At 38.6% G+C, this 12,981-nt stretch overlaps 1 protein-coding gene and 1 long non-coding RNA gene across 5 annotated transcripts in view; both read left to right on the top strand.

Annotated features, from left to right (window-relative positions):
- Nucleotides 1-2,040: 2,040 nt before the first annotated feature.
- Nucleotides 2,041-12,981, top strand: part of LOC116732982 (phospholipid-transporting ATPase ABCA1) — a 188,758-nt gene continuing 177,817 nt past the window's right edge. For all 4 annotated transcript variants that reach the window (XM_032583600.1, XM_032583601.1, XM_032583602.1 and 1 more), the window contains exons 1-2: nt 2,041-2,328; nt 8,761-8,890. In XM_032583600.1, coding sequence (XP_032439491.1) covers nt 8,825-8,890 — 66 coding nt within the window. In that variant the 5' untranslated portion in view covers nt 2,041-2,328; nt 8,761-8,824. The remainder of the gene's footprint in view (nt 2,329-8,760; nt 8,891-12,981) is intronic.
- Nucleotides 10,200-11,948, top strand: LOC116732983 (uncharacterized). The gene is made up of 2 exons (XR_004341922.1): nt 10,200-10,544; nt 10,864-11,948. It is a non-coding gene; the product is annotated as an uncharacterized LOC116732983 (long non-coding RNA).

Genomic DNA, 12,981 nt, shown 5'->3' with positions numbered 1-12,981 from the left:
TGTTCCTCCATTGTTGTCTAGAAGATAATCTCACTGTAAATCACAGGAAACATTGGTACTCGTGTGAGCAGAGGAGTGGAATAAAGTGTTAAAGGGCTCCATTGGGGAGTCTTCTCACAACGTGATTAAAGTACAGCTTGGAACAAGCCAGACTGGAGAGAACATTTCACCCAGCTTTGTTTAATTAATCTGTCTTTTCATGGTTACATTCGGGGCTTTATCCAAAATGCCCTATTAGTTTTACTTTTGCTAATCTTTCTCCTGGACACTTTAATCCGCACAGTTTGCAAATTATTTCAATCACTGCTTTCCATTTCAGAATAGGAAATGGCTCTCCAATTATTCAATGTAGAAGTCCCAGAGAGAGTACATGATTTATAGATGATGAACTCCTTAAAGGTGAAAACCAGCTAATGAAGTGTTTGCCAGGAGGAAAATCTGCTTTTCTGATGGATCTTCACTAGTTTGCCTTACTTACTGCGTGCATTAGGCAAAGCTTCTGTTCACATTGTTCTTTGAAAGTGGTATTTTATTTATTTATTTATTTATTTATTGTATATGGCAGAATAAAAAGGTTTACTGACCTGGGAACGACAGACGTGCTCCACAGCACTGGCATGTTTGAGCAGCAACACTTCATTAGTTGAAGCAATTACTTTTGAGAAGTCAGTCTTTCACCTGGGCTCCATGAGCTCAAATGTGTGTAACTAATTGAGAGTATGGGCCCGCAACTGAAGTACAAGTCACACTGACCCTTAAGTGATTGCAAGTACTGGAAAACTTAGCTTCTTTGAAAGGAGCATTAAAGGTGACTGTTTGGCAACAGTCATGAATAACAACTTTCTATATTTGATGGCTTTTAGACTTTATACATTGCACTGTTTTTGGATGCATGTAGTTGTACAAAGTTTTTGTAAAATCATAATTGTATTTTAGGCTAATTTCCAGATCGGGGCAGGATATGTTGCTTTTTGAGATATGTTGATTTCTTGATTCTACAAGTTTGACAAGAATGTGGAATGTAACATTTAACTCAGCTTTCCAAAAGCTAAGGGATCCTAACATTTGCATATGACCAAGTTGGATTGTATATCTTTCTTCCCTTCATAAATGAAACCATCACTTGGAAACTGTATTCTGTACCTGCAGTTTTCAAATTTGTTTAATGATCTAAAATATGATAAGACAGAAAAAAAGAAATCTACAAGGAGGAAAATACTTTTTCAAAGCATTGTACCTACGTTATTGCATATCCACTTATTCATCTTTGTAGTTAAAATTTTGAAAGAGCTATTGACTCAAAAATGGTCCTAGCCATATAGAGAAACAGCTTGGTTTAGATTTAAACATATTGTGTTAGAATGGCCTAGTCAAAGTCCAGCTTTGTTATTGGCGGTATGCCAATTTGAGTAACTGCGTGTTAGAGATAGGAATGTTATACAGTGGAACATGGCTCCTATTAAGGTGAAATTAAAAAGACACGAAACAAACATCTGTAACTGTTTTAACATGACAGAAGCATCATCCAGTGTGAGGTTTCTCTTTTCATTACTTGTCTTCGCTTTCAGTAAACACCCATCTCATCTACATAATTATATCCTCCCAGTGCACCTTTGGTATTACTCTTTATCATCCTGAATAATAAACTCTTAGCCCCCTTGTTACCAAATTATATTGTTGCTATAAAAGCCTACGGTCGATGCACTTAGCTGCTCTCCCCCATGTGACGCATTCAACTGAGCATCGACAATATCATCAACATGTGCATCTTGGCCTCGTCCCTCAGTAAACAAATGAACAAATAAATGAACTTCTTACGATCCCATCTGATCTCTAACCTCTCCGACTAATGCTTTATTTATTAAAAGAAGAGGATTAATTCAGACTAATTAGTTCAGGAACAGCTAAGTCAACTGGTAGGTGACTAAATCCCAAACTGAGACACAAGGCGAATGAAATACAGGTCAGTGCTCCTGTTTGCCCTTCCTCGCTCGCCCTTCCTCGCTCAGTCAGAAAGAAGAAGCTGATAAACACAGTCTGCTGCGGGACTAAGCTTTAGGGAATTTTCTGTGTAATGTACGACTCTTGTGTGCTTCCTGGTTGGAGTATTACCGTGGATACAGTCACCTCAGTGTTCTCTACTGAGGCCATTTGCATATTTTATGACTGTGGGTGAAAGAGGACAGCAGACACAGGAGATAGGCACGGGAGTGAGAAATAAGAGAGAGGTAGGCTCTTAGGTGAGGCATAAGGGCCCGCCAGGTAAAACCTGCTCCATTCGTAGAAGCCCTAGGATGTGCTGATGGGTAAAGACCGCACAGCTTGGAGGTAAGTTGTTTCTGACAGTTTGTTTTCTCTAACAGGACACGTGTTCTGCAGCCAGGCCTCCCGTGATGCTGTCTTTGGTCTGGCTGTTGTTGTTTTCTGTAGCTTGCTCCTGTACTCCTGAGGCGCGCTCAGACTCTGGGCTCGGAGTAGCTGTTTGTGTTTCCTTCCCTCCCTTCTAGACTGGAGCGGGATCAAATAGACTGCCTTGAGAACTGCTTATCACATTTGAAAACGTTTATTAAACTGGTCTGCAGGCAACTGCTGTATAAAAAGAAAAAAGAAGGCGAAAACAAGGAAAAGTGAAGTGATACCTAATTTTCACAAAAATCACCAGAAATGAAAAGGATACTGTTTATTGAGTGCTGGAGTTTGAATGTGTTCAAAATCACACATTCAGGCTCTCTTGTCAAATGTATTTAAAATTTGACAGAGAGTTTGTTTGCTCATCTGGAAGCGCTGTGAGCTTTGACCCCTGTTGAGTTATATATTTCAATGATTTACTGTTTTTAGTGGAAGCTGAGAGGTGTGTATACCTTTGCACGCACATATACCAAACGCATGTCTGTGATTGACATGCAGTAATGATTCACTAACTGCTAAGATTTATCCCATAATATTTTAGCCATCACTTTGATTCATTTCTAATGAAGGAGCAATTAGCAGAAAGATGTGATTGACAGCTTTGCTCTGCATGGCACAATTTTCAGATACTCAACACATTCTCCAACGAAATAACCTGCAGCAAATGCCCTGCAGGTCAATGACCTGCTGTAATTGTATTGTAACATTATGACAGTATTTTACTGCTCTTGGAAGGACAACTGAATAGTCTTTCCTTTCCGTGAATGCCACTTGCTCACGTAATATAGCAGGCAGCCTGTAATCTAGAATTAAGAACAAAAAAGAAAAACAGTTGCATCACTCGTCCACCTCTATTAGGTACCACTTTCGTCTTTAGAACCGCTTTTATTTTGCTGGATGTTGGAACCATTCCTCAGAAATGGTTGTTTGTATGGACATGACTGCATCACTGAGTTGCAACAATTTTTTTTTCAGCTGCACATCCATGATGTGATATTCCCATTTCATCACATCCTACAGGTACACCATTGAATTGAGTTCTGATGACCGTGGAGGCCGTTGGAGCGCAGCGAACTCCTTGTCATGTTCAACAAATCTGTTTCAGATGACATAAGCTTTTAACAAGATGGGTTGTCCTTGATGAAGTAGAAGATAGCTACACTCTGGTCAGAGGTCAACGGGTTTAGAAACTGACCTGTTATCTTTTTCTGAAGAGTTCATCACCTTGTTTTTTATTGTTATTATTTAGTTTACTTTGACTTACGGCATTCCATAAATTCTTTTGACTGCGATTGTTATATTATTGTCGATATTTTGGGGGACTACCTTTTGAACTTCTTTGGCTTAAATACATTTTAACCATGCTTTGTTGCACATTGTAAATCAAAGAATTTTCATCTGCCTCACTTTTGCACCTTCTAATGCCATATATACAGTAGATACATTTGAATCAGCAGTCAAAATATGTAGCTTGACTTATTTGACTAAATCAAAGGAGTTGAACCATTTGACCTCCAAACTGAATTATTAGGATGCATGTTTAAAGGATTATTTTTACCATCAGCCAGACTTGATCTGTGATAAGCACCTATTCAATAACAGTTGCTTTCTATTCTTTCATTTAAAGGACAAAAAAATCCCAATTATGAGTTACTGTATTTATTTGTTTTCAAATTTAATGTCAGCACAACCTCTTGTTGAGGCCCATAACAACAGTGTGCAGAAGCACAATTTGGCCACACTGTCCTCTCAAGCATGGCATAACTCTCAAGCCAAATAAGTAATTATGGGTGCGCATCTGAGTCAGTCTATCGAGAAAATGAATAGCCGTGGAAAAGGGCTTTTCTTCATTATGTGCTACACTGTTTGCAGTGTGTACATGCTTATTTTCTGACAAGGACACTGCCATTCTCAGAATGTGAACTGGAACAGTAAAATCATCTTGGCACTAGAATAATTGTGCTTTGAGAGATATGTAGCAGGTTAGTTGATTTCACAGCATTAAATCTATTGTTGCGCATTGCATTGTTCTGTCTTTTTTAGAGGTGTGTGTTACAGTTTGTGGCTATGATCTCTGAATATAAAAGGAGAAAGGAAAAGGTGCTTATATTATTCAGAAACTCTCGGCTTTCTTTGCTGAGAATTCAGTTTGGAGCTCCAAAGGAAAATTAAGTCTCATCTTGGGGTCAGTAAACTCTCTCTTACTGACAGCTTGGTAGAGGCATGAGACGTGCCTGAAGGGAGAACAGGGGGGCTGATAGCTTAAGGTGCAGCGCTGCAGTAAAAAGGCAATGCAACGATACAAAGGAGGTTTTCACAGCTGCCACAGGCGGGTGATTATGCTGCAGAAACTCAGAGGTTGGAGTGGCCCACAGCGCTGTAGAGCTGAAGGACGTGGCTGCTGATGGGTCACCAGAGGAAAATCATATCTTACAGAATTCCTTTTTTGTAGAGAAACAGGAAAATCCAGTCATGCTTGATGTCTGCTGATATGTTGAGGTAATAAATTTGCACTAGAATAATGAGAGAAGGATAAATATAATTTTCTATGAACTCATGTTCTTCATCTGAACTAGCACGATCTAGTAGAGCCAGATGGTACTACAGCAGCACTGCAGTAACTCTTCCTTTAAGACCAGAGAGTTTGGTTGTTGTTGAAACTGTTGTAAAACTGATAACGTGGGAGAGTAACATCTGTCATCCAACAGGAAACTGAATGTACCTTTGATTCTCACATGCTTTACAGAATTTTTAAATGAATAACATTAAGTTTGGGAATCATAAGTTATATATTTTCTAAAAATGGAAAATACTTGACTTTTATTTTTAAATCAACCTCTTTAGTAGAGAATATTTTGAAACCATCTTTTGGTCTTGGCATTTTTTATTTTTATTTTTTACCTATATCGAGGTATATTCCTATACCAGAGAAAAACAACCAATAGAAAAGTATGACTTCAAATGAGAACCACTATACATTTTTACTTTATTTGAAAAAGAAGTATTAACATGATATTTTATTTTATTTCTCCTGCTTTGCAAAACTAACGTATATTGACATCTATGTGGCATGGTATAGGAGCCCAAATACAACCTTCTCACCTGTCGGCAGACATGTTTACCTTTTTGGACACCGCTTTTACTGTCTAGAGTTTTTGTATTGTTGTGAAAATTGCACTGATCATAAGACAGAGGTGGAGGCAGACGAGGAAAAAAAAAAAAGACAGATTGAACAAAGAAGCACAGGGACCATTATGCTCTTCAGAGGGCCATGGCGACCCATCTTCTAAGTGATGTTTGCTGTCATTCTTTGCTGTCCTCTGCTCTCACGCTCTATGACAAATACCTGTTTTTCCTTTCGATTATCCTGGAGGTTGAAATAATGTACTTCAGTCTTCAGTTCCCAAATGTCAGGCATGCTTCACCACTTATATTTTCCCCCATAGTTTGCTTTCTTTTTATATAGGAATGGTTTTTCTGCTTCCATTTCAGCTTGGCTTTCTCTGGAACTGATACAGTAATAAGCTGATACAAGTGCCAAATAGCAACTGTCTCTTCAAACTTAATTTGAAAAGAGAAAGTCATAGATTAAAATCAAGTTCTGGAAAACAGCTCAACATGTAGATTTCTTATTTTCCCATCACAATCAGCCCTTTTCAACTAGGAGCAAGTCATTGAATTGAGCTTTTTCCTACGACTCTCACCCACATCACAAAACTGGGGGAAAATATTTTTTTCCTTCAGATGTAAGCATGCCTGACATACACGTTTTTTTGACGCGCAGCTTCAGTAAATTCCCAGAGATGTTGTTTACCCTTCACGGTTGACGTGATTTCTGAGTGGAGGTGGTACTGAGCTGTTCCCATCTTGTCCATTGCATGTTTCAAAAGATGAGCCTCAAACTCTGCGGTAGAATGCTGCGCTTAATTATACAAGAGGCTGAAGGAGCTGAGTTTTCATGCATCTTCGAAGCCTCGGTTTAATGACCCACCCTTTTCATTTTTGTGTTGTTTTTTATCTTTATTTTTTTGTCCTTGTAGAGTTCCATAACCATCTCAGTCAGAAGACAAAGAAATATCAGGGACCGAGGGGGCATGAACACATAATAAACACTACAAATAAAGCCACTCTGATGGAGAGGAATTGGATTTTGCAGCCTCTGGTGACTGTTAAAATATGAGTTTTGAACAAGAGCAGTAGAGAAATAATTCAGTTCAACCGGCATCGATTAATTTAGCACTAGCCAGCTCTCAGGCTATAAAGTCCCAAGCCTCTACCTGCTCCACCCCGCAGTCTCAGTTCAGAACATTAAACCTTACAAGTAAAATTTTTTTCAACAAATCTCAAAACATATTTGATTTTCCTAAAATCAGTGGTGTCCAAAGTCAATCATCAAGGTCCAGTATCCTGCATGTTTTCTGCCACATTCCAGTTATCTCGGAAGGGGGACATTGGAGCTGGGTTTGACATCACACTCGATGTAACAGTATTCCAGTTAGGAAGTCGGAATTTCAACATTTCAATCCCCATAAACGTTGTTTACAGTACCTTTTATGAACACCCAGCTTTACTTTCCATATATAAACCACTTTAACTTGTTCATCATAGAGCTGCACATGCAACATGTAACATTGATTCTAGACACACTCCTACATGTGTTTCATGAAATAAGCATATTTCCGCCACAGCTTACTACCGTTTGTGTGAGAACCAGCCATATTGTAAAGTCTGAGTTGCTTCCACCTTCTCAGTGGGAAATCAGACTTGGTAGAGCATTCCAGTGAATTTTTCCTTCGCAGTCAGGAAAAATTCACTGGAATGCTCTACCAAGTCTGGGAAGTCAGAACTTCCTGGTTCTGTCTACAACTGGACCGTAGCATTAGTACTTCCCCTGGTTCATATTAATCAAATGATGATTATCAGGCCACTGCAGAACATTGACATGCTGAGGAGGTAGAGACGCATCTCAATCTGGCAGAACACCAGTCCTTGAGAACTGGAGCTGGACACTACTGCTCCAAATCCTAATTTATTGAATGGGGTACAATTTATGGAGTACACTGCTTTGCCACAGTCTTAAATCATTCCTTATTTTTTATGTTTTGCTTCTTCTGTAATGGGTTTATTCTTAGGTCTTAAGATTTTTTTTCTCTTGTTTTCACATTATTATTGTACTGTAAAACTCTTACTTATAAATTATTCAACCACAAAAAGATCCCTCGAGAGATGAATATGATGTGTTGGCAAAGAACTCGACAAAGAATCAATTTTTTGCAAATTGGATCTTAGGCTACCGGCAGACTGTTGCAAAAAGTACAATTTGTTCCCATATTTTGTATTTTATTTTTATTTTTGTTATTGTAGAATCTATGAAAAAAAACAAAATGGTGAAAGTATACAAAAATTAAATTGTCAAAGTAGGGGTTTACTAGCGTCACTAGCACTAATCTCTGGTGGATATTCTTATTGGAGGTTGTATACCAGTTTGAGTCTGTTATTGGAAGGTCCTGATGTGATCAGTGGTTTTGATCAGGATTCCATGCCTGTCTTAGTTCTTAATGTTTCTGTCAAGGTACATAATATTGTAACTTTGCACGATTGTTGCAGAATTGACTTCATCATACCCATGTTGAGTTTAAGTTTGGTTTCCCTTAGAGTGGAAGAAGAAGGGCTCTAATAATTCATTGAAAATAGCAACGGAGACAAATTCCTGTTTTAATAACCTGTACCTTATTTCATACTAACAAGCCAAGTGAAGTTAGTGGAAAGACACTCACTTGTGGAGCTTTAATAAAGGTCATTCTTGATGTAGCCACATAAAAATGGCACAGCAGACATATTTGTTTATTAGCTGTGTAATCAGGGTTGAGTAGCCTGTAAAATATGCAATAAATATTTTACACCAGTCTTTTGTTACTATGAAAAGTGATGAAGCTGTTAAAGCCTTTTTTTCCTACTTTTATTGTTCTCTATAGTCTTTTAAGCTGAATAATTGACAGTTAGGAAGACCGAAGTCTCTGAGACGAAGACTATGCCATATGTTGAAAGAAGAAATTTCTTTCAACATATGAACAGAGATTTCTTTTAGCCCTAATAATGTGTGTCATATCATCTTTCAATTCCATGGTGTTTGTTAAAAAAGTCTTGCGCTATGGAGGCAAACTGTGTAATCTCCACATGCTGAGACGTTGGCTGTCCTGAGATTTGCTGAGCGTAGGTGATAATAATTCTTCGAACAGGTGCTGCACCATAAGCCCCAAGGCTTGGGGAAGTGAGTGATTAGTGGCATTCCCTCAAGATGTATTGCTTCGCTGTATTAAAACCAAACTCTGCCTTTTTTATTCCCTCCAGGGTTTATTAAGTGGGCCAGTTGCCATCGCGACACATTGGCAAGATATTGCCAGGAAAAGCCATAATGGGTCTCCTGACGCAGTTCTCTCTGCTCCTGTGGAAGAACTTCACTCTCCGGAAGAGACAAAAGGTACACTCATGCTCACCAGCCTTTTTCTTTTTTTCTGCAAATCAAAGTGTATCTGCCAAAATTGGTCAGCAATAGGGGGAAAATGAGGATGTGGTCCCAGACTTGTGTTATCAAGGACAGCTAAGTTATTCATGGAGAGGAACGGTAATAGGCAGGGATTTACAACAAAAATCGTCTCCTATAGAAGTAAGCTGCCTTTAACTCCCTCTCTGGAGAATGAGAACAATCTTATCTTAATGCCAGCCAATTCAGAGTGTCACCTTCAATTTTTGATGATCTATCTCTTCTACCCGTTATGTCACACTGCCTGTATTTTACTTCTAACAAAGCCAGTCTTAGGCCCGGTGGAAATGGATAGGGACTTTAAAAGGCTTTGTTTGAAGGGCAGAAAGTCTTTCTTCTCAGAGATTAGACTTGCTACCTAAAAGGGGAGGTTATAAAAATATCAACAAAAAAATTAGTAGTTTTTAATTAACTTTTTCCCAATAAAACATATTTCCTGATGTTTTCTTTGATGGCAGTCCTTTCATATAAACCTTAACAGTATAATAAGATCAATAATTGGTCGACACTCCTGTAGGATATAAATGGCTTTCATTGTTCATTAGTCAGATGACAGCTATACTGCTTTCAGTGCTTTAGCTTAAGTGTTAGCACTTTAAGAAGTCACAACATGACAACTTAAAGGTTTGAGCATTTCAGGTAATTTCACTTCATTTGCTTTAAATGCTTTAACTAGGACTTCATCTGCCAAGCAGCATTTCTAATGCTGTTAGAGGTTTCTGTGTTCAAAGGCATCCCGAAAAAAACCACACTGACAATTTTTGTCAGAAAAATATCCCTGTTTCTTAAATGGTTATTATTATTTTATTAATGTGACATATTATCACTTTCTGCACTCTAAAATAAGTAGATTTTCTAATTCTTGTGTATTCTGTATTTAGAATATTAGTCTCTGACATAGCTATATTTAGAGGGACAGAGACGTGTGAGTCAAGCTCATACTTAATTAACAATCCAGTTCATTTCTGTAAAAATAAAATAAAAACTTTTCTTTTTTTTTCAGAAAAAAAAATTCTTGCACAGAACCTTGCCAGTTCCACAACCTTGCCAAAACTGGCAAGGTTGCTCCCTCGACCTCATCACTTGCACTGGGTTGAGGGAGCATCCTTGCACAGATGTGGCCTCTGCACAGCAAAACTGTGTTAAATTCAACTCCTTTTCTGAGTTCGTATAATTCTCACGGATTCTGAGTTAAAGTTATACTTTGAAAATAGTCAACATTTTAACTCTTGAATAGTGTTAAATTATGACATTGTAACCCACATGTATATGTGTGGTACTGTTAGTGGTATTTTATTTCTGTAGGATTTTGTTTTGTTATTTAATGTTCCCAGCAATTTAGTTATATTTTCATTTTGAGTTTTCTTGTCATACCAGAAACCGCCAGCAGGTGGCTTGTGAGTTACACTCTGGTTTAGACAGCAGAAAACTATTAGAAGAAGAAGAAAACCGTAGCTGGCTGTAGCACGTTGTGCGAATTACTGCATGCTATAAGATAAATTCTTGATTAATTCCGGTAACGGTTAAGAGAAAAGAAGATCCGTGACCTGATCCCTGGCAGTAAAACACATTTTTACTGTGATTTTCTCTGGTGAGTGTTGTAACGTGTTTTTGCAACCGAAATTAAGCTAATGCTAACTGGCGTCATAGGCATTACTGCTCATATATTCCGACAAGGAAGAACAGAGAAACGTAAATAAAACCAATCGGAGGAATGTGTGAGATTAAAATGATGATTTTCACTGTATTGCATTTTTTTGTTATGTACAAACTAAGAGGTCGGATACAGTGTGATACGTTTGTTTTGCAAGCTTGCCATTAGTTGAATATTATTTTTGTGATAAATGGAATTTATTGCTTCCTGCATACTTTTGAAACTTAATAGTTAATTAAGTTCTATATATATGCAGGTGGGTTTTTTTAGAACCCCATTCAACTTTGAAGACTGTCCAGCTGCATAGCATCGCAGGCCTGGATTGGATTGCTGAGCTCCAGGGTTCAACTCAAGACCTGGGACTGCTGGATCCGCTGCCTACTTTGCACCGGATAAGATAAGATTTTGGATCCAAAGAAACACATGGCCATTTAACAAAGACTTGACTGACTGACTTAAATTACTGAACTAAGAAAACAAAACTTCCAAAGGACGAACTGAACTATAAGGAATCTGAACCAAAAGAAAATACACTGCCTGATAAAAAAGGTGGACACTTTATGTTGGAACAAAAAAAAAACTGTACCGTAATATTCTGTTTCAAGTTGTATTAAATAATCTGTTCATTCTTGATAATATGGTTGTTTGTGCTTATTATCCTCCTTTTTGAACTTAGAAAGATAGACTAACTGTAACTTCAACATTGAAATCTAAGTTTCTCAACTTATCTATTCGTAAGTTACACTAGTTGGTTACATAAGTGGCGAGCCAGCCAGGAGGATTTTAGGCTATAAACAACCAATATAAATAATTGATTAGTGATCAGTGTGATCAAATATTGTCTGATAATAACCAGACAAAATATGGCTTCTGTTGCTGACATTGGTAGCGAGCATGGTGTAAATGACAGAAAATCAATCCTTTTGAAGGGCATACTTGATGATGACACAGATGGAGACATTGTAGAGGCTGTATCATTATATGGTAGTGTCAGTAAAATAGTGAGACTCAAAGACTTTCAAGTGATTGTTGAGTTTGACTCAGAAGAGTCGCTAAAGCTCATCAGTTTCCCCTCTGTGATACAGTCTCCTAAGAACCCAGTCTCAAAATGGTGTTTGGACAGAGTTGAGGTTTTAACTACTCCCACACAATCACAGTCAGCCATTGATGAAAACCCTGAAGCCACATGTTCCTTTAAAACTATGCAGAATGAACGGGGTAGCTCAGATAGTACTGGAAGTGAATCAGACAGCAGTGGATCATCTGTTATATTCAGTCCTCAAAAATCACAACCTCCACCCAGTAAGCCATTAAAATCTGTCTCCAAATCACAAGGTGGAACAGAGAAGCTTAAGAGGACAAGAAAGGGACAGGCAGTACGACCAAAGGAGCAAGCCAAGGGCACTGCCACAACCCTAGACTCTGACATACTAAACCCACCAGATGTGCAACGAATAATAGTGGAGCATGTCATTAAGAGTGAAGCTACGACAGCTCCAGGCTCCAAGAGACTGCGTTCCTTCTCAGGCAGAGTTCCTAAACCGCCTGGTGAAGTGGATTTTGAAACATGGTGTTTACATGTTGAACTTATGTTTCAGGATGGCTATACAATGGATGTGCAGCGACGACTGATTCTGGAGAGCTTACTGTCGCCCGCAGCAGACATTGTAAAACAACTAGGCTCTCAGTCACCTCCTCAAGACTATGTAAAACTCCTCCAGTCAGCCTATGGCCTTGTTGACGACGGGGAGGAGATCTTTGCCAGGTTCCTCAGTACTCATCAGGACGCAGGTGAGAAAGCATCTGAATACATTCAGAGACTGCAGACACTTCTCAGCACTGCGATCAGACGGGGTGGTGTAAGTGAGGCCAATGCTAATAGACAACTTTACAAACAGTTTGTGCGTGGTTGCTGGGACCAGACTTTACTGTTGACCCTGCAACAGAAACTGAGAAATGATCCTGCCCCAAATTTTTCAGAGCTTCTTCTTGAATTAAGAACTGAAGAAGAAAGAAGATCTCTAAAAGTAGACAGAATGCAACGTCACCTTGGAGGGTTTAAAGCAAAACCTCTTGCCCAGTTTCATGGCATTCCAGATCCCACCCCCACAACTAATCAAGACACAGATTTAATGCAGAAATATATAACAGAGACTGAGAATTTAAGGAAACAAGTGGCTGAACTTAAACTACAGCTAACTGAAAAAAGAGCCCAAAGACGAAAGAAACACGAACAGAAACATGCCAGTGCTTCAGAACCTCAACCACCACATTTTACAGAACTGCAAGCACATCAACCTGTACACAGATCAGCTCCAAAAGCGTGGTTTTGTTTTAAATGTGGTGAAAATAACCACATTGCCCGAGAGTGCAT

This window comes from Xiphophorus hellerii, chromosome 14 (genome assembly GCF_003331165.1).
Source record: "Xiphophorus hellerii strain 12219 chromosome 14, Xiphophorus_hellerii-4.1, whole genome shotgun sequence".
NCBI lineage: Eukaryota > Metazoa > Chordata > Actinopteri > Cyprinodontiformes > Poeciliidae > Xiphophorus > Xiphophorus hellerii.
The sequence above is the reverse complement of the archived record's forward strand: the minus strand, read 5'-3'. Positions and strand labels throughout refer to the sequence as shown.